This window comes from Helicoverpa zea, chromosome 13 (assembly GCF_022581195.2).
Source record: "Helicoverpa zea isolate HzStark_Cry1AcR chromosome 13, ilHelZeax1.1, whole genome shotgun sequence".
Classification (NCBI taxonomy): Eukaryota; Metazoa; Arthropoda; class Insecta; order Lepidoptera; family Noctuidae; genus Helicoverpa; species Helicoverpa zea.
Window position 1 is genome coordinate 4,465,169 of NC_061464.1, and position 23,404 is coordinate 4,488,572.

Here is a 23,404-nt window from a genome sequence, read left to right on the forward strand (position 1 = left end):
AGGAACATACTATACTTTCTTTTCCGAGTACCTATCCCAGTAGAAATTCTTTTCACATCAGGTTATAAAATAGCCTATTATCTAGTCGACGCATGTGCTAAGAAGTATAAGTGTTCGACGAACAATAGAAAGCCCTTTATTGATTTCAAAAAATCTTGAGAATTGCGTTCAGCTAGCCAAACTCTTTAGCTTTATAATATACCTAAGTATGTAAGACAAGCCGCAGGTTCTTGATGTCAATTAAGTTCTATGGTCAGCCATACATATTGTATAAGGCATTTTATCAATTATGGTATACGGAAACAAACAATTACAATCATTGTAAACTTCAGCACTTGTCTGTGGTAATATTTTTATTATCTCAAGGTTTTCTATAAGACTATTGTTTTTAGTTTTTCGTCTTTTCAAATTCGAACATAATTTTTATATCGTTTTAGGGTACAATAATATCTTGCGTATTTTATTTATTTGTCATCCAACGATATATGGATATTATGAACCGGTTTTAGGCCGTGGAGGTAATTTTTTGGCTGCTTCATTTCAGTATTAAACTGAAAGTTCACGTGGATTCAAAAGTATTGCGTTGCATTTTAACCAGCATGATTGAAACGCTTTTTAAATTCCCTTTTGTTTCATTAAAATGAAGTATCATATGAGAACGGATTTCATGACATATATTTTATCACTTATTTGCAATTTTTTATGTCCGTTAAATTGCTTTCATGAAAATTGGAAATCTTACTGTTTATTAGGTTCTTAATATTAAATATTTTTACTTGTTCACTATTCCATGACTAAACCTCTAAAACTCCGACAAAAAAATTAAATCGGTATTTCTACTTTGTCATACTTTAGCTTTGCAGGTGTTCTTTGCATGTGTGCTATTGGTACTTGATACAGTGTGTCTGTGTGCGTGTCACGTGGCCTTTCAACAGGTAAAGTTTTGCTTACTGTTCTAACTTTTGTGTTTAAATAATGAGAATTTAGAAAAGCTTTCGGTGCGGTGGAATGCATTGTATAATTTCCAATTTATAACGTTACAAGGAGTCTGATATGTTTTGATATTTTTTTCTGTAATTGCAATAAATAGAATATAGAAAGCCTGGATCAGATATTGGATAATATACCCCAAAACTGATTTTCATCACCCGTCTTCTGTTCTTACAGTTTTTGAAGAGTTTCGTAGCACCTTAATAAAGTTTAACGTTTTAGAGCTTTCACGAAAGCAGATTTTCCGCATAGTTTTTTTTTGCGAGACATATTTCATTACATTAAATTTATAATTAATTACAAAAAAACTTGTCAAGCGGTTTCACCCATATTAATTTGAATCGATAGTTATCATTTGTTTACTGTGCCCGGCAAAACCACCGGTGTGAAAGCTTTGTAATGGTAAGCTTTTCTAAAGTTTTTCAAACCATGTTATTTATAGTGCTTAGGTGAGAAAATCATTCGATCATCAAATTGAAACAAACAACTAATTGTATTACCTACCTTAGACACTCTTTGTATTTCCGTGTTTACTATATAAACAATACATAGGTACAGAAACATAGGTATGTACATAGCAAAGTGCGCACGTCTGGCAGGACAGACAGTCGCAATAAAGTTGATAGTAGCTTGCTATAGCTCCGGTATATCCTACCTACAGTTATGACCTTACCCACCGCAGGGTTGAACTGAATTATTTGATTTATCTTGGTGAGAAATAATGTTATATTACATTTACCTAAATCTATTCTTTACCTTGTTCTGTTATCATCAGCTACATTTTTGAAGTTTATGGGGTGTAACCGTGAATGGTTATCACATATATTAAAAATGTATTTCCCCACTAGATGGACCGGGAAGAAGTGGATGCGGATTGCTGAAGATCGTGCAAAGTGGCGAACCTTGAGGGGAGGCCTTTGTCCAGCAGTGGACGTCTTACGGCTAACATGATGGCGTTGCTATAGTCTCTCTCTCTCTTTTTTGCTTCATAGAAGGATTTAATTTTTACCTGTATGTTTTTATATTAACTGGTATCGTGTATCTCAATTATGTAGGTACATACATGCTGTAAGCCTTAAAAGTATAATTTGTTATTTTTGAGGTATTTTTCCGTTTCCATCTTCGCTTGATATATCTATGCTCTATTTGGATTTAAACCCACGAGAAACGATTTGAGAATCATTACTCAATCAAATCTCAGTAAAGCTAAGCTACGTATTCAAATTAAATTCTGTCTAGATCTCCTTTGAACCGCGTGACAACCCTACCGTAATGCGATGGCTCGGTTTTATGAGCCTTCTCATTGTGGCCGACAATTTTTTTATATAATATAGTTAATTGCATAGAAGGACATAACATGTTCATAGCAGTTATGAGGATACAGGATAATTTTGGTGCAATACTGTTCTGCAATTATACTTGTTTTATTCTTAGATGAGAGTTCGAAAATTATCTGTTATTGTTTTCAACATTCGTCAGTAAATAATTTAAGTGCTTTGATTTAGGTTTTTATTCGCCTTGATAATTTTATTATTGTGAAAGGAATTTAAATAAATACTTTTTAACCAAAGCTGAGTGCTACTGGTTCAGGTATCAATGAAATAAAATAAAGTTCGGTAGCTCGATTTTTGTACGGGTTGTCAAAAGATCGAACGCATCCGGAATATAATACACTAGCCGATTTACCCTGGTTTTACCCGTGGTACCTACTGCCCGTACCGAGATAAAATACAGCGTGCGTTACTCATGTCAGAGTGAAATAATTTTCCTTCAGTTCTTTAGAAGCCTTAAGGGTAAAAACAAACAAAAAAATCCTCTTTGTTATATTATTACAGATTTCATCGCACACATAAGTTGCCATAGATACACAGTACGTCAAGATTGAAGCACAATATTTACCCAGTTAAATCTTCGATAGCTACTGTAAGAAATACGAGAAAGTACACGCGAGTACACAAAGGGCGTGATATTTACCTTGCGTTGACAATTTGACATACATTGGGTTGGGTCATGGTCCATGGTGTAGATTGCAATACATACCTACTTCGTGAGTGGGATGCTTATGTTAACAATCCCCATGGAATTTTAAGTAGGTGATATTTTGTCATACATTAAAATGTAGTCATAGGTACTTTGACGGTCAGGTAGATACTGTTTAAAGATGATATTACTCGGTGTGCATGACAAAATACCCTGTGATACTTCTAAGGATACTTGTGAAAAATGTTTTATTTAAGGAACCGTCAAAATCATAAAAACCGGCCAAGTGCGAATCGGACTCGCGCGCGAAGGGTTCCATACCATTAGTTAGAAAATGAACTAAAAAATTACGTTTGTTGTATGGGAGCCCCCCAAAATATTTATTGCATTCTAGTTTTCAGCGGCAACAGAAATCACAGTTCATGAGATACAGCCTGGTGACAGACAGACGGACGGACAGAGGAACGAAAACAATAGGGTCCCGTTTTACCCTTTGGGTACGGAACCCTAATAAGGGAATTTATTTATTGAAATAAATCAACCAATTCTTAGTATTCATACAAAGGACCATTTTCTCTCTAAATAGTTATTAAAAGCATCATTAAATAAGTGTTTCACCTTAGCCATTCAAAATTACTATTTCTTAAAACTTATAAGGAAAAGTGCTAAAAGGAAATTTATGTACGGGGAATTACGCAAATGAAGAGTTAACTCTTAAATCTGTTTCAAGAATTTCCTAAGCGATGGGGTTTGGGTCTAATTTCTTTGTAAATAATTAATAAATGTTTTGGCGTAAGCCGTCTCGTATAAAACATAATATCGTATGAAAGCTACCTGTTGGCGTTCTTTGCGACAATAGAGTTTTGTAGTAGAAGTATTTTATAATCTTTAATTATCATCAGCCAACTTGCTATCCGAAAGTTAGCTGAAGTGTCTTAGAAACACACCACGGAGACAGTAAGAGCATTGATCAAACTAAATGGGCTTTTTCAGACAATTGTCCAAGTTTTCTCGTAATGCTTTCTTAGCTTATAATAAATAAACAAGTTATGGGAAAAATCTCCTTTGTATAATGCATACTTAGGCTACTGAATAATTTAATACCTATACAGTTAAACAGTAAATTCAAGACAGTGCTTTTCTTAATAAGAGAATCAGAATTTTATCTATGACTAGCTTCTGCCAGCGGTTTCACCCGCATCCCGTGGGAACCTCTGCATGAACCCGGATAAAAAGTCCTCGATAAATGGGCTATCTAACACCGAAAGAATTGTTCAAATCGGACCAGTAGTTCCTGAGATTAGCGCGTTCAAACAAACAAACAAACTCTTCAGCTTTATAATATTAGTATAGATATAGCAATAGAATATTGTGACCATCGAGGACTACATAAAGAAACTTGATACCATTTTAGTATAGAGAATTTTCATTACCAACAAACATGCAAGTGCAACTAAACTCCTAAGAAATTACGTTGATTTAATACCTTCAACCCAAATATTATTTGGTTTACACCAGATTAGTCCTGGGTTTATTCGATCGACCTTCAAGATGTAGCAAGGACAGTAATTGGCGAATAATATTGTAAATTCTGAAGGACAATCATAATCTGTTATTGTGTTGTAAATCTTAAGAGACCTTGAAATGTAGTCTGTAATCGGAGAGGTATTGGGTAAATGTCAAACGGGCGCAAAACCGACGGGCTTTTTAAAGAAATTGGATCGGAATTCAAAGTGGTTTGAATTTATAAAATTTTTGGGGTCCCTTTTGTACGGTCTAACAATACTTGTTATATACTTTATCCTAACGTAAGAAAAGATTTTGGTTAATTGTTTCCCAAATTTCCTTTATCATGTTACAAAGTTCTTAGAATACGCTTTTTCAAACGAAGTTGTTAAAGCTGAATCTTAAACACTTCTTGGAAAACATATACCTTATACCTACTAATCAGTATATGGTAAAGATAAATTCTATCCACCTTAAACAACGTGTTCTTACAAAAGTATCGGCCTTAGCAGTAGATTTAAACCATTGTCACAAACCAAAGTTAATGGCCTAAACCTTGTACTAAAGCTTTTTTGCTTGTGACCCAAATACTGTATCGATGCTTTATTTATGTATTATACAATGAATTGATCATCTCTATGCTCAGTCCAGCATAATTCTTAGGTTTCAAAAGAAGGAATAATTTCTATTAAAATATCTATTAAACTCACCCCAATATGCTGTCCATCAAGGAACAGCTGCGGGACTAAGATCTGGTCGCTTTTCATCCTGTCCCTGATCTCGTCTTGGTACTCGGTGCTCATGAAGACATCCCGTTCCTCGTACTTCACCAGTAAGTTCCTCAGGATCTTCTTCACGAGAACGCATCGTTGGTAAGTACTCCTGACGATGCCCATCGTCGTCGTGTACACTACCACCTTGCCAGCGTCTTTTTCTTTGTAACTCTGCGAAAAAAACAAAAAAAGGTTAAAATAACGCAAATTACAAAAAAAATGTTGTAAATGTATGCCGATAGATGGTGCTTTCATAAATTTGAGAATAGCGCCATCTGTTGAACGATTGTTGTACTTTTAAGACAGACTTGCTACGCCCGTAAAAGTTCGAGCATGTAGTGTAGCTTTTCAGTCGCAGTAAATTAGATACCCCTAGATACCGCTTTTTTGTATTCCAAAACTATAGTAAAATTCTGCAGAAATGCTGGTAAATTCTGTTTCAATACGTATGATGAATGAAGAACACGTAACACAATTTCGAAACATTGTCACGCAATTCAAGTGACACTAATCAAACACCCCAAAATAAACAGATCTAAAAACCTATTAACATCAGCATGTGATATTTGCGCAATACCCATAGAGATACATAAAAGCAGAGGCAATTTTATTTACTGTGTAGGTTCACAAGTTTTACGATACAGGCTTACATAACTTCCTATTGGCTATTGAGTACAGGCGGTTACAAAAGGTGCTGTTGATGATACGGGAATATAATGTTGGATTAAGTGAGCTGTAAATTGCTTGTGATAATGTAGTCTTTTTTACAGAAAACTGGCTGCTTTCTCCAGGTAAGCAAGTTCTGTTTTTTATGGAGAAATGATAAGCCCAAATTATTACTATTATCACAGATTATATATCTTTAAATTTATACTCTTTAAAATGTATCCGCAACTATTTCCCACTGGCTTACACATTAGGCTCTGTCATAATTGTCAAAATGATTGCTAACTACCTGACACACTAAAGACGAAAGACCCTGTCTCCTGTAATACAGTTATTCAACTATAGTTCGGCCATTCAGAGAATGCGTTCCTGACACGTCGCGATTGAACTGACGACGTAACTACATTCATTGATTATTGATATAATAATGTTGTTTTAATGCTCCTCAATTGTTAAAACGGTAAACAACCAGCAAAAATATTTTTATCGTAACTGCAACGCCATTGCAAAGTTACGTCGTCAGTTCAATCGCGACGTGTCAGGAACGCATTCTCTGAATGGCCGAACTATAGTACAGGCTACAGGTGCTCTTTTCCACTCACTAAGTTATGTACTACGTAGTTGTATTAAGCGATTCTTGTTGTGGAAAAAGAAATATTGTACCCTGTTTCTTGGATGAATAAAGTTTTTTTTTTTTTTTTTTTTTTATAGTTACTACGCTATTATGTCTTGTTATTATTAGTACTTTATATTTATAGAAATCACGATTAATGTGTAATTATTTTAATTCTCTAGCTATTAACCAATTTTTATAAAGTAATAGTTCCAACAACGGGCATATGCAAATAGGTAAACTAAGTAAATCACTTTTGAAACCAAAGTTCGCAAATGAAAAATTAAAGCCAATGAATTTTACACGCAACGCCGAAAACCTAAAATAATTTTACCACAATTAAGATGTTACATAAAGATATCTATAACAAACTGCCATATTAAGCCGACTTGTCATTCCTACACTTGCCCTTTTATTAGCTAATAGGATAACGAAATACAAATAAGGAGACATAATATAATATTAAGTTAGCTAATCCTACTTTGACACTGTAAACATACACAAGCTTACGTCTTTGGTTTTACCGATTTAGACCATGCCTTTTAAAACACCGAAGGCAACTAATCTTTTTTTTGTTTTAGGAGGAAAATCCATACTTTTAGGTACCTGTCCGTAGATTTTTGCGTTGACGTCATCCTTTTTTCCTACCAGTCTTTTTACTAATGGAAAATTTCGTGTGTGGAAAAAACACGAAAAAAGCATGAGTGCCAAACCCATAAACACACTAAAAGACCGGGATTAACCCAGATGTTAAAGGGTATCAAAGCTGGGTTTTTGTTAAACTTACTCTCTTATCAAAAATCGTCACAAGGTAAGCACTAACTTCACCGAGAACATATACGTGTTTTTTCTTAAAAGCAGCAGTTCACTTTGAAAATCGATCGTGTAAACGCATACTAAACAGTCGTTAAAAAAAAACCGACGTTCATGTAGGTAAACTTGCACAAAAGAAATAAATTGCCATACGTAATTACGCCTATTTTGATAAACAAACAATTTTACATACAATATTAGCATGGTGCCCATTAAATGCCCATTCTATAGATGTTAGGCCCACCTGTTACTTCACCTGCATTTACTAACTGCAGATGTTAGTGGTGTTGCATAACACCTGTTCGTAGTCCGATAACCTTTTCAATGGTGTATTCGATTTATCATCATCTGCCTAGCCTTTTCCCAATTATATTGGGGTCAGCTTCCAATCTAACTGGATGCAGTTGAGTACCAATGTTTTACAAGGAGCGACTGCCTATCTGACCTCCTCAACCCAGTTACCCGGACAACCCAATATCCTTTGGTAGGACAGGTTGTCAGACTTACTGGGTTCGGCCCGTAACTGAGATGTTCTATGACAGCCAAGACCTACAGTTTAACGTGCCATCCGAAACACAGCATAATTTTATTTTCTTACTTCACGTACAAGCAGATGTCAGTGTTGTTGCATAACACCTGTTCGTAGTCCGATAACCTTTTCAATGGTGTATTCGATTTAATTTATCGTTTGAACATTTCGTATAATATTCTAATTTGTATTTTTTGTTAAAAGAAACTGGGAATACAATGGGATTTGATCGTCAATTCGTTCATTCAAGTAAACGGGCATTTTTTCAGCGAGACTAAACTTATCATTTTACTTGTGCATATTGTGAAAAGTAGGCAATATCAATCGAAATTGTCTTTCTTACGTCAGACAATAGTTACCTACATGAATGCAATAAATATGTATAATACACGGCCTTCCCAGTTCGTGCAATACTTTAATTACCAAAAATATAAGAGGTTTATGACCATTTTTGGTGCAGATAACATTTTTTTATAATTTTTCCGGTATGACAGAAAAGGCACGAAATTCAATATTGCACTCAATTAAATATTTTGAACTCTACGTACTTTATAGACCTGTGTCTATAAACACACACACACACACACACACACACACACACACACACACACACACACACAATATTTAATGGGTGCGTAGTGGACTTCAGTTAGAAATTTTACTTACAAATCACAACGACCAGCCGAAAATAAAAAACTTACAGTTTACCTCATCAGATTAAAACATAAACAAAATAAAATTTAAATAAAACATTTGGGAAAGCAGACAGAAAGCCGGTTCTGTTAAAAACATTGGGTAACAAGTGACATACGAATGAGTTGAAAAACATACGGAAGTAATATCATCTCATCACACTGACAATTTTACGACCAGTGACCAAACATGGATCATTGAAGACCACTGTTCAAAAGTTAAGCTTTCGTCAATTGACGCATTCTCTCGTCAAGTTTTCGTCAATTACTCTTACTTGAGTATAGTGTAGAAACTATCATAAGGTTCACGTGGAGATAGCATCATGGTTGGCTTTTACATCGCTTTCATACTGGCGGATTTTCTGCTCAGTTAAAGTCAAATGTTTTTATTTCAAGGATCGCATAAAACGTACTTGCATGGGGCTAGAAACTTGGTCTTATCGAGAAGAACCGACAAGAAACTCTTGGACACTAACTAATAGTAAATAATTGAGAACTACCTACAGTTTCAAACGATGACATTTGAAACCACGTCCTAGGTCTTCACAGTCATTTGGAACGTGTCGCACGCAGAAAAAACGAAAACGAAGCGGAAAATTCGCAGGTATGAAAGTGCTGTTACGGAGGCTTTTTTGTAGGTTGTACACTTTCGTCAAATGAGGAATCCGTGGACAGTAGGCGTAACTGATCATCACTCAAACAGATAGTTTTTCCATCGCTTACGTCACCATTTCTCCGTCCGTTCCTATTACGTCACGTGACCTAAGACCTCACTTTAGTGGTTTTCCAAGCTTGCAACGTTTCTTTAGTTGCAACACTTATAATTTACTGGTTGAAACGTGGCGGAAATTACTGGAATTCCATAGAATTCTGAGTATTACTCAATTATGCAAGCTATGCACTGTATATTGAGTAACTATGCCAGTGTTTTTTTTCTTACTTGCATCGTGTAGCAAGAATAAAGAAAAAAGGTTGAGTTGTAATGCAATTGCCTCTTTGGTAAGTATAATCCCACCCAAAACAAAAATGTGAAAGACTGCCAAGTTCGATAATATGGGAATGCTTCGCCTATAAAAGAAGTGAGATCTGAATAAGTACCAAGTTCCATACACATACCTCAGTTAAAAATAGTAACTTTTTAATGATGTCACTTGTCTGATAGTGGGTTTGATTCCTGGATCGAGTAAAATATTTTGACAGGGATTTAAAATGAACCTATTTATCGACATAGACATCAATGTATTATTTTACGGTTATATTATTATATTCTTCTCTATTATCTAGAACGTTCTATACTTCAAAGGCTTCAGCTGTAATTACAGTTAACAGTTATTGCCTCAAGCTCTGCTAAACTCGGTTAGCGTTAACCGTACACATTTACACATACCGCTAAACCGCAACCAATCGATTGACCTCATATATTATTAACCTTGCATGGAATTGCCAAAGAAATTCACACGAAATAATATTTCAAAACATTTAATTCATCTTAAAGTACCGGTCTTATGTAATGTCATCGAATGGCTAAGGCAAGTGATTACTTGTCGATTATTTGATCTAATCGATTTTCGGGTTCTCGATTTGATGAGCATCGGTAACTATCGATTCACAATGTTATGTCAACATTGATGTTACTCGTCATTAGTATTAGATAATCTATTTCTCACTAAGTATATAGGATTTATTGCCAAATTCGTTTATTTATCGATTATGATCATGGTTGAGAGGTTAAATCAAAATTGAAATATTAGAAGACACTGGCAGATTCCCGCGGTTTCATTCACACTCAAAGGTTAATATTTTTTTACATATTTACAAATAACTTCGATTTTTTACTGGTATACGAATTTAAAAAATCCAGATATCGCCACCACAAATGCATAAATACCTATTTATTATATTATATAGGTACTTAGTGTTGTTGCTAAGATCGCTATAAGCAGCACCTGATGCTTACATAATTCTTTAGAAGAATTCATTACAATTTTGATTACCGGATAAGATAACTAAGAAGGTGTAATCGAACACGAAATTTAATCGATACTTAATGAACAGCTTCCTTTTGAAATTAGATACGAATTACATAAACAAGTCCTATTTACTGAGAAATGTGTGTTTCACCTTTACGTCTATTACGTTTTGCATAATGTAAACTTTTAGTCAGCCGATAGGTACCTGGTTTTATTTTTTTAGTTAAACACACTGACCACAAAAAAATCTAGTCCGTTTTTTTTAACTCAATTTAGCGTAAAAAGCCCATTTATCGAAGAGGGCATAAAACTCGCGAATTTTGCGTAGTAAGTAATAGCAATTAAGTAACTTTTATCTGGGTAAGTATATACGCTTTCTCAAAATAAGAAGTAGGTACACCATCATAGGAACACGCCTTTTGTTCTTGAACACTATTTATTTATATTGCAATTCATGTAGCCATATTACTTCACTACAAGTAATATACGTTAAACTGTAGGTCCTGGCTATCATTGAACATCCTTGGCAGTCGTAACGGGTGGTCAGAAGCCAGTAAGTCTGACACCAGTCTAACCAAGGGGAATTGGGTTGCCCGGGTAACTGGGTTGAGGTCAGACAGGCAGTCGCTCCTTGTAAAGCACTGGCACTCACCTGCATCCGGTTAGACTGCAAGCCGACCTCAACATAGTTGGAAAAAGGCTCGGAAGATGATGAATTCCTTTAGCCATATAATTTCACTACAAGAAACCTGTCGTAACGTCTCAACACCAAAATGAGTAAGCTTTTAAACCTTTATCCTAATTTACGGTTTTACGGTAACCATTGCTATTAACGGTAACCTGCAAACTGCTTGCGTCACCGGTATTCAGTCTAAGTGGACATTGCACACTTAGATAAGCAAGCTTTTAGCTGTAACTTGAGCGAGACTTATGTGACTAAATTCCTGTTAATACGGTGAAAATACTTAGGTATAACGACAAAATAAACGTTAGTAGTCTTAAAACAACGGTTTACTATTAATTTTTAAGTTCAATTTTAACAGTCGTTTCAAGAAAAGCGGACGTTTACGTTGTCGGTAAAAATGGCCCCACGGCAGTTGCAATTGTACTGAAGTTAGATAAAGGTTAAATAAAGCAAATACTATACGATATCAATATAACGAAATTCATTAAAAGTCACTGTAAATTAAAACACCTAATTGGTATATTGTATTGTTTTAGAAACTTATGTACAAAGACTTGCTAAAAATATTGGGTTTACAAAATGAATCGACCTGACCTGTACCTACCCACTGAATCGTCATTCTATCCATCAACAATATAATGAATTATAATAATTTCTTTTACCGACACAAACGTACATAAAACCTTTCGATCCAAAGAACTGTATCCCCATTGTATCCCTCATTAGCATACTGCATTAAGTCCTCTAATTAACTAGAAGGAAGTTGACTCGGTCACGGTAAATAGTTAAGAAATTATTGTCCGACGATCGGACAGGCGGAAAATGATAGCTTCGCATGGAGTGGACAGATTCCTATGTACAATACAATCACGGATATGTCATGAAGTTATATAAACATGTGTTAGCAGTTTATGAGCTGAGTTCATTTCCTAGTTGCATGTGTGAGAAATGTATATGTTGCTTTATGGGGCTAATAATGGTTTAATGTTTGTATGATGTTTATTTGAGATATTGATATATAGGTCCCAAGTAAAGAAATATAGGAAGGCCCAGAAAGATGTAATTGCTATTGATCTCTATCTAGTTATTAATTTACCTAGGATGAGACTATCGTTACAAAAGGGATCATCAATGGATAAAGCATCTTTAAACGCTCATATTCCTCCAAGAAGCTTTGCTATATATATATTTCAGCTAACGCAGCTTTTTATATGTCGTAAATCAAATACTGCATCGAAAAGCAAGACTGTTGAATTTTTATGACTGGAGATTAAAACAACGAACACAATACTAGTGGGCAGGCCCCCCACTAGATGGACGGGCGATCTGACCAAGGTCACCGGGAAGCAGTGGATGCGGGTTGCTGAAGATCAAGAAAAGTGGCGAACCTTGAGGGAGGAATTTTTCCAGCAATGAAAGTCTTAGCAGAAACAACAATTGAAACAATAAGCAGCGATTTCATAAAGTACAATCACCGGACATAACTTAGTTATTTATTCATATTACATTTATCAAAACCTACACGTTGTCGCGGAGTCGCCTTAACATTTTCTTACTCCTACATAATGTCATGCCCATTGGTAAGTATGATAATTATTGTACGACAAATGTTGCTTGCAAAATTACCTGATAATTATTGGGTCTGATTACTTAATCTATACATAACATTGTTAAGTAAAAATATTAGTTGTAAAATATAAATATTTACATAGATATGTGTAATAATAAACAGAATATAGTTTTCTGTTTGTAGCCTAAAGCTCTGCAATTACTTTCTCTGTTAGGAAGCTAGACTATCCCCGAGGAACATGGACTATTTTTGTCCGAGTACAGGAAGAATTTCCCCTTTGACGCGGGTAAGTTTTTTATAAACGGCACCTTGAAACAAAGTGTTATTGTAAATGAAGAAAAAATGCTGCCCCATTTTATTTGCACACGACTGTACCACAATTATAATAATGGCGTCCACGGCCGATTTCGGCCACGGCGGCTGTTCTCACTTAAGGAGATCAGCCAGTTGTGCAGGACATATTATAGTACACGAGCATTTGCGTAGACACAGGTGCACTCCCTATTCCTTCACTCTCATAACCCGATGGGACGGCAATCCGACACGACCGGAAAGAGATCAGGCGCAGGACCGACATTTACGTGCTCTCCGATGCACGGGCGAATTAATCACCAGCTTCCAGACTGCTTTGTGAAAGTTTTTAAGAAAACCCACAAAGCGATTTCGGCCCGACACGGGAATCGAACCCGAGACCTCGAGCACAGCAGCCGCGCTTGCGACCACTAGCCCAACAAGGCAGTCTAACCACAATTACCCTATCAATTATTTACAAACTAAGTCCACCTGACACCTGTAACTCAAATCACCACGCTAACACTTGCATACCTCATTAATATGGCTGATTAAGTTTATCATCAGCTCTAACTAACATAAACATCTAACTCAGCCTAGCTGGTCACGATTTAGTTAACATACCAAAGATTAGGGAAAACATTTGTAGATGCGGCAGTTTGAAATTTAACTTACTTACCTGTAATATGTATATCGTAGAAATGCGTATAAAGAAAAGATACCTTATGTATAATCATCGGCAGGGATATTGAGCCCTGACCTTCACCTGCCCAGAAGCGACTTATTGGTTTATTGCCTTATGTGTACAGTGCGCAAAGCGATCCCCACTCTTCCGCCGAGAGCTCAATATCCGTGCCGATAACTATAATAAAAATTATCGTTGTTTTAAAAAATAAACTTAAAAAGAACAGGTTTGATTTTGGTCCTCATTAGCAATATATCCAAGACTTGACAGACAGACCACCTTTTCTTGGTGCTCTGTTTTACCTCTATATGACACTTAAATTCACTGAGATCACATACATATATCTATCTATAAGAAACACATTTGTAGCATCAATAAACAATGCTGTAGGAGTTATCTAAAATGTATATGTATAGATCTGTTGTGTCCTATATTAAGAATACAACTATGATAACAAATCTTTACACCCACACAAAACCAATCAAAGAGCTGTCACGTCTGTTATTTCTATGATCTTAGCACGACCTTGTGAGGCTAACCAGTCGGCTGTCGGCTGAACCGGTTCGTACCGGTTCAGGGAAACTAGGGAACCGTGGATATCATTAATTTGTATGTGAAAGTTTGTATGAAACGGAATGTGAGGGAATGTTCGTGAATTCCATTTTGTAATGTTAAGGCTTTGGATGTTGGACGATAATGTTTATATTGTTTTTTTCGTAGTTATTTTCGTACCTACAAAGCTATTGCTAGTTTAGTCACATGGATTACCACAACGAAAGTTCGTCCTACCAATTTGCATCTCAATCGATTCAGCTACTCGTCATACAAACTTTTGCATTACATTACTCTTTATACCATATTGTATCTTAAATATTCACTTATTTTCCTGCAAACACCAATTTCTTTTTGCCAGTCTCCCTTTCATTACAATATATGTTTACCCCTTATTAAAGGAAAATGAAGCATTCTCAACAGTTACCGATCAATGATCAAACCTCTCACCAAGTTCTGTCACGATACAATCAAACAAACAAACAAACAAAACACAAATACTACGTCCAGCGCAACCATCAAAGAAATTCTATTTCCTCAATCAAGCCATACTTTCTTCAGGGAAATGTTACAAAGGCGTTCGAACAGAAGTGAGTCGTCAATAGCTATGGACATTCACGTCAATGGTCACGCGAGCTTCCTTTGATATCGAATTACTTACTAATATGATATTTATTGTGTAGCTTCCGTTCCTAGAAGTATTGAAGTGCATTTTCTATAAAGACTGAGAATTTGAGCCGATTAAATTTTATAGTAAACAGATAGATTAGATACTCATGTTTTGTGTGCGTCCATTCAACAGAGTTGGTAGTTGATTTGAACAATTCTTCAGTATGTAGGTAGGTACGAAAGACATGAGGACATTAGCAATTTTTTGCAGTCCCTTTGCAGTCCCGCAGACTGTAGACTTTTAGTTGACCTACCTTTTTAGTTGATAGTTTATACAACTCTTAGACCACTATTGGATAGCGAGCAGACTTGACTTTAATTTGATAGGCTCTTAATAAGAATGCTACCGCGGTAAAAAGTTTAGTGGGATTCATAATTATCTAACCTGAAATTAATTGTCGATAATTGTTAGCCTGCAGTTTGCGAGTAAAATGTCTTGAATGATTATATCGAATTAATATATAATGGTCGAAGGATTCGGTAGTGTAGAAGCGAGATTTGGAAGCCTTTGCGTAGCAGTGGAACATTATAGGCCAGTAAAGTAAAATACCTATCTAATTAACAAAAATAACCTTATCACAAACCAAGTGTTTACAGGTGACCAGTAGTGACTAACCACGGTTCAAATTACGTCAGACAAGGGCAGAAAATAAATAGAATGAGTACAAGTATTATATTGCCAAACATACATTTGTGAAATATACACCTTCGTACTTGTAATACAATATTGTTACTTAATGTTTTCTGTGTAATTAATATTTTGTTTGCTAATGTTTACTGTTAAGTGGTCAATCTATACGTGGCAATATTAAAATAAATTTTTAATTTGTTTGTTTGGTTCCAATTTCGGATATTATTGACTGTTTCAATGAAATGTGCTTATGAAGAAATTATGCTGTTTCCATCGAAAGGAAAACAAGTAGTTGACACAGAAATATCACCACCAAAAATAGAGAGAAATGAATATCAGGCCTAATTTGAATAAACGATTTTGAGTTTGAGAGTCAGTTGATTTTAAGAAAGAGAATTTTTAATGATGGTCAGATATCTCATACTTTGAGCATTCTCATCTCACTGCAGGGCACGGGCCTCCTCTTATACAGAGAAGGAATGAACGTTAATCACCAATCTCAAAGCAGATTGGCAAACGAAGACTTTTGCGTTATTAAATAATACAAAATCAAATACCTTCACAAAAAATACATTTGAACACACATCGTGATCTTAACCTTATTCCAAAGAAAAACAAAATACAAAAGCGAATTCTTACACATTCAATTACTCAATAAAAAGCTCTTTACAAATTGATTTCAATAAATCCATGCAATAGAAATGTTTCTAACAATAGTATTAATGTCCTTTTTTTTTTTAACGACGTCAAAAATCATCAAATGACGCCTCCTGCTGTGGGTTAGCAGCGGTGAGGGAGTGTCAGACTCTTACTGACTAAAAACCGTCGTGTTCCGTCATAGGCCTTTTATGTACCAGGGCCGCGGTATCTCTTTCGATCAACCCGCAGCACGCTTTCATTTTGACGTTTGGCAAGAGAACACGCGTGATATAGTTATCGGCACGAATCTTGAGCTCTGACCCTCATCTGCGCAGAAGTGATTTATGAGCAAAGAACCAATCCCTAATCGCGACGGCGACGCGGGAGCGGCAGGATCTTACGCGTATAATTAAATGGACCGGCCCTCGAATACAGCGGCGCGGGAGCGGGCAACTCGGTGACCGCCCGCGCCGTCGCCGCTGCCGCCCCGCTGCCCGCAAAATTCGAGGCCGAGGCCTTACTTCTGTGCAGATGAAGGTCAGAGCTCAAGATTCGTGTCGATGATTATAAGCATAGCTATGTGTTACGTCATGGTGGAATTTTGACCCTTGAATTGATGAAGTATTTCGGTCAAATTTTGAGTGCAAGGGCTTTTTTATGGTAGGTACTTCAATGAAAAGTTCATGGTTTGGCGTTAATGATGAAACAATGAAATTGTTTTAAGGTTCATAATGAATTAAAAGTCCAAGGTAGATAACAGGCAGTTATCTATACTAATATTATAAAGAGGAAAACTTTGTTTGTTTGTTTGGTTGTAATGGATAAACTCAAAAACTACTGGACCGATTTTAAATATTCTTTCACCATTAGAAAGCTATATTATTTGCCAGTAACATAGGCTATATTTTATCCAGATGCGGGCAGTAGCTCCCACGGGACGCGGGTGAAATCGCGGGAAAACACTAATTTGTAATATTTTATCAAAAAGCAAAAAAAAAAAAACTTAATATAGTAGGAAAATTTTCGAAGCCATAACTTTATTTAATTATATTTTTTAATAATATTTTTAGCGATATTAGAAAAAAATGTTAGGTCTTTGTAACTTAATTTATTAAACTTATTTAAATAAAAAAGGTTATTCATGTCAAATATTAACATAAAACGTATTTTTATACCAATTTTATGGTGGGAATTTCCAATGGCTTAGTTAGAATATTATTTCCATATTCCTTTTCTTAAAAAAATATTCAAAAATATGTAAATCTATCAAATAGGTTTTATATTTACTACCTACATAATGTCATTTCATGGTAGTGTAGATTTTTATCGTTAAATTTAGAGTTTTTGTTGCTTAAATAACGTAAAATATAGGCTTCTCAATGACACCTGCATATTTTATAGTGAAACTATTTTTTTTTTTTTATAGAGCGAATGAACTTAATCCCTACATTGGCATTGAGGCAAAGTAACATACCTATTTGACCTTAAAAAAATTTGATCTAAGGTAAACTTAGGTAATAAAATATATGGAGCACTTACCTAAATAATTTCGGAAGTAATAATTATTCAATGCCAAACAGCCCCTTATTCGTCAAAAATTATATCAAAAGGCTTTAGAAATAATAGTTTTCCGTATTCTAAGCAACCTTCAAATGAACATAATATTATTACAACCTTTCAACAAAGCATTTTCTCGTGTTCGCTACACATGCCACACAATGCCACATTAGGGCTTTATCGATTCAAATCGATCAGATACATTTGTCACGATTTCCAAACTGTTGATCGATCACTTTACAAACAATCAAATGTCCATTCCACTCACCTTGGTATGAATAATCGACTTTTTATTGGGCGAACATGCTAATTTGTCGATTATAATCGCTTTAATTATCGTTTTTATACCGATTTTAAATCGAGAATCGAGTGACTGTTTACTTCCATAAATTCAGGGCTAATGCGTGCGTGCGTGTTGTTTTGCTTTTGAAATAGTATTAATAGTATAGTATTCTATTAATAATAAAAAAATCTGTATTAGTTAAGTACCTGTTTTTAAGTGTATTTCAAAAAGATAGCAATCTGAAGCATAATGTGAGGTGATGATACTATAAGCATTTTACTGCAATATTTTAACATCTTCAGTACACATTCTTGAGTGAGCCGCAGGTGTCTAATCATCATTTAACAAAGTCAGGGTCAGTTCCCCACATCCGACGAATGACCTCCGACTTGGAATTGTAACATCAACAACTGAGTTATAGTTGGAGGCGCTTTGATGCCCCAGTAATAGGGATGTAACACCATCAACTTTTAAACTCTAGACTGCATAGTCAAAACTGAAAGCCCATGAAGCTATTTCGGGCCAAGATAGTATCCCAAACCTGGGACATCGAAATGGTAGGCGTGCTTGCGACTACTTAGACTAACAGGACAGTCAAAAATTAACCAGTGTATCACTCTATTTTTAACAATCATCATCATCATCATGTCAGCCATAGGACGTCCACTGCTGAACATAGGCCTCCCCCTTAGATCTCCACAGATACCTGTCGGAGGCGACCTGCATCCAGCGTCTTCCGGCGACCTTTATAAGGTCGTCTGTCCACCTTGTTAACAATGTTCTACACAAACACCTTCTTCATACATCTACAACAATATTTCTACATAGCAGTATATATTCTCCCTTAAATCTTCGCCAATAAAAAACCTAAAGCTACGTCATTGATACTACAAACGGTACCTTGTATTACGGTCTTAACGGTTGTATCAATGTGCCATCATAACGTATATACAGCTATCAATCAATTTATGTATAACAATGATTGATTCGTTGTGGTCATTGTTCGATACAAAGGGTTTGTATCGAACAATGACCAACGATAGGTGTTTAGATCTTTATAGGATCGGCGTGGCTACAATAGTAATATTTTAGGCAGCATCTTAGCTTATATAATGTTTTGGTAGATAATGAATTAAGGCTCTACGTAACTCCTAAAATAATCAAGCACAAATCCTGACTTAATGCTATTATTGTCTTTCCAAAAAAATACGCTATTCTAATTTTGTTTAGTTTTGGTAGAAATTAATTGAGGCTCTATGTGACCTCTAAAATAATAGAGCACAAATCCCGACATAATGCTATTATTTACTTTACAAAAAACGCTTTTATAAAATAAAAATACCAATAAGGCAGTAGCTAGTATATCAATAAAAAAAAACATATATACAAAACTCACGCCTATCATAAATCCTACTTCCTATAAATAAACAAAACAAAACCCTAATACACTAAACTTCATCATCAATTTTACTATCACCAAAACGACTAATCATTACGCGACGATAGCCCACTAAAACAAAAGTAATTTATCACTTGTCTGTGAAAATAAAAAAAAACCGTTTTGTAATAATTAGTGAGAAATTATTTTCATTTGTCTGGCGTGCAGTTATGCCAACGCTGGCAGATATTATACTATGATGCAGTGCCAGTCTGGTAAACAATCTTGATCGTTGATTAAATTTTAGAATTGCTGTCGTACATTTTATATTGGTTTATTATTTGATTAATTGGTTATTTAAATGCAGACTTTTAGAGCTAGAAATAAGATTTTTTAGTTATTTTCAATTTTATAAAAATACTATTAAAGAGTTATTATTATAAAATGTTTGACCGCAATAAGCTTAAAAAACTACCCCACCGATTCTCATGTGGTTTTCACTAACATGCTGTACATGCTTAGGCAAATACTTAGTTAAATCACAGATTATATAATAGTTACTACGTAACAGATAAATCACTCCATACAAAAAAGTCCATACCTACTGTTATAAGCACCTACAAGTTCCCCAACTACCTACAAATTCCTAGCTGCGTTATAAAATGAACCTTAAAAGCTCGAGCGCTTGATTGTTATTCCAATGCGATAGCGCACAATTCAGTGACCGCAACCGTGCCGTGGCCATGCTTAGGGTTGCTTCTTACAATTTAGTAATATTTAAGTAGGAAAACAAAGTTACGCTTATTTTAAGATAGCCTTTTTTAAAACTGAGTTTTTAAATAAAAAGTTTCTTTAGTTAGCTATTGTATTGCCTTATAAAATGGAGTATGGGTACATATTACTAAATATTACCTAATACGTAAGCATAGGTAAGTACTTAAGTAAAGCTTTCGTCAAAATCAAAGGCGGTTTCCAACTATTTTTCGAGCACAAGTGCCATACCCCATATGGTACAACTCCGTCGAGTGTTGATACATACCTAAAATTGGTTTCTGCGTAGCGACACGCGTAATGTTCCGAGTCGTCATTAAGTTGGACCAGAACTATACCTACTTACACTCGAAATGTGTTTTGAGTTACAAAACTCACAATACAGTTCATATAACTAAGTAGGTATCTAAAGTAAAATAAGTACTTAATGATCTCTGTTGTTAAAATCATAAAGTAGATAAGTATTAATATATTTAAAAAAAATAGAATGATTAGATAAGTTCATACATATAAAATGTTTCTAAATCTTACAATAGTCGCATATAAACCAACACAACTCAAAATAATCCATCAGTTTGTGAGGTAGCTTAAAAAACCTAATAAAAACCAACAGCATAACATACCACGAAATAAAAATAATAATATTGGACGCGCGCGGCGCGTGTGACTGTTGAAAGCCCTGAGCCGCGTGGGGCTACCGGTAACCCAGCGAGCGGTAGGCATTTATCGCGCGCAAGTACGTCGAGTGACAGAGGCCTGGTTAAATGATAAAAAATATAATCAATTTTTAATTCTACTGAATCCCTTACCTTACACACTGAAGCAGTTTTATAGATAGGTATAAACAGAGAACATAGGTAATAAAAAAAATATAGATATGTTTGACCTCAAGGTCTCATGAAATGTCGGTAAGACTATAACAACGAATTAATTTATCATCTTGTCAAGACTTAGAGAAATGCGTTCGACAAAATATTTGCCTTGCGTGTACATAACAATTTCAATAAAGACATATACCGACCAAGGAATGAAAACAAGAATTAATACAATTATTAACAGTGCGTTCCCATTTTTTTTAAAGCCTGCCTTATTTCAAATTGTCTTAGAAGACTAAAATTTGACAAATGAAAATCAGAATTCTATTCACAGCGTGATAAAAATGAAACCAAATATCTTCTGAAAAATTGCCTTTTTTGTACCAACCATTTGTCTTTTCTGATATCAACGTCAACTTTTTTACTCTAATTTATTTTGTGACGGTAATCGCGTGTTACTTGCCTGTCGTTTTAACGTTAAATAGACACGGAATGCATGTAATTGCCTAAGTATAGGAAGCAGTTTTTAATGGTCACACTACTTAATTAGAATTTGCAGTTTTACGCTTTTTTACTTCGTCTCGACGGGCGATGAAAATGATAGTTTATTAGCATACTTAGCAAACAATGTTGCTAAGTTAGTGACTAAGTGGACTTAATTCGATTAATTATAAATTCACGTTTGTGTATTTTTTGTTTTGTTCCGGGTGTACTAGCTACGTAGCTAGAATTGCGGTGACCTAGTAGTTATCAATTAATATCTGTTTCTCAAATTCGAGTGTATGAATTCGATTCAATTTTGGGCGAGTACATAGACAGCATCGCAACTTTCCTTTTATAATGGAGTTCTTAAGTGTGTCTGGGATACCAGTGACTCGGTTAAGGTAAAAGAAAACATCTTGTGGAAACCTGGACTTGAAAACTTGAAATAGCCAATTTGCGACCTTAAACAAGCGTGGTAAAACATATTTTGCTTTGCGTAAGAGAAGAAAATTTTGAAAACTTTTATTTACCTAAACACAGCTGTTTTAGCAGAAGTCATCAAACTTTTCCTACCTGTTAAATGAATAATGCAAAAACAATGCACGAAAAATACCCAAACATTACTTCCACGAGTCATTATTCACTATCTAAGTGCTATCTATTATCTTATAACAAATCTTAGTATTAATTGCAGGCCACAGTATAATGAATGCGAATTAACAATTAATATAACTTAACTGGTCGCAAGTCACGGTAATGTGTTATGATAGGAACGCCGCCTACCTTGAAGAGTTTGTTTGTAGGGCTGGCTGATGGCGGTTCCCTATATTCTATCTATCTTTTGATTTGATTACTGGAGATATAATTTTAATAGCTCTGTACAAGTAGGTACCTAATGTCCTATATATACCTAGGTCTGAGTGAATTTGCCAGAAATTCTGATTACGTCCTTATAGAGGGGTTGCTCTGGCAACTGACTTGAGGTCAGAGAAGCGGTGACCGCATGTACTACAGCTGTATCCATTTAGACTGGAAGCCAACACAGTTGGGAAATTGCCAATACTACACCTCTACTACTGGGTATTACTTTACGCCATCATTTTGTATTACTTTAGCAGGGTTTGCGAAAAAGAACCTTCGGGCCGCAGGTAAAAACGCTAGAAAAGCTAGTTTAGGTTTTATACGGATTATGTATGTAATAGTTTGGAAGCATAGTATTTTACGTTACTAAAACCACAAGAAAGTATTACTGGCAGCCCTATAACGTCGCGCCTACTTCGATGCGATCTATGACCGAGATGCGATAAGCAGTGGACACAATTGAGAAGGCATTTCGGTGACACCTTTGTATTTTGTGTCACAATATATAAATAGCTACATAAATACAGTATATCGGATTAATTTAATTTCGATAGAGTATCACTGCAGTATATTAATGGATTTTTTATTAACTTTATGAAAGACTATGTCATAATGGTTGTCAAAAATCTTTCACAATTGAATTTCAAATGGGAATAAAAATGTTCTATTAAAAAAATGTACTTGTTCAAACGCCTTTCGAAAACTAAATGAATGAAATCAAAACAGATTTTAATGTTTTCATATTATATCTTTAATCTGTTTATTTACTAGTTAATATAACTTATAACTTATACACTTATAACGTCACCTTTATAAACATTGATATTTTCAATTGTAGCATAAATAAGTTCAAAAGCTTCCTTCATAGTTCCCTACTTAAAACCCAAACCTCTTAATAACAAAAATTTTAATTTTGTCATCGTATCTTTAAACTCCTCTTTCCTTTTTATGAATATATTTAGCTAAAAGTCATGTTTACACTACTATACTCTCCCTATTTGT

The 23,404-nt window shown here is 35.1% G+C and overlaps 1 protein-coding gene across 1 annotated transcript in view; it reads right to left on the reverse strand.

Moving 5' to 3' along the window:
- LOC124635763 (glutaredoxin domain-containing cysteine-rich protein CG31559-like) overlaps positions 1-23,404 on the reverse strand; it is a 92,968-nt gene that overhangs the window by 19,789 nt on the left and 49,775 nt on the right. Inside the window, exon 3 of the mRNA XM_047171715.1 lies at positions 5,187-5,420. Coding sequence (XP_047027671.1) covers positions 5,187-5,420 — 234 coding nt within the window. The remainder of the gene's footprint in view (positions 1-5,186; positions 5,421-23,404) is intronic.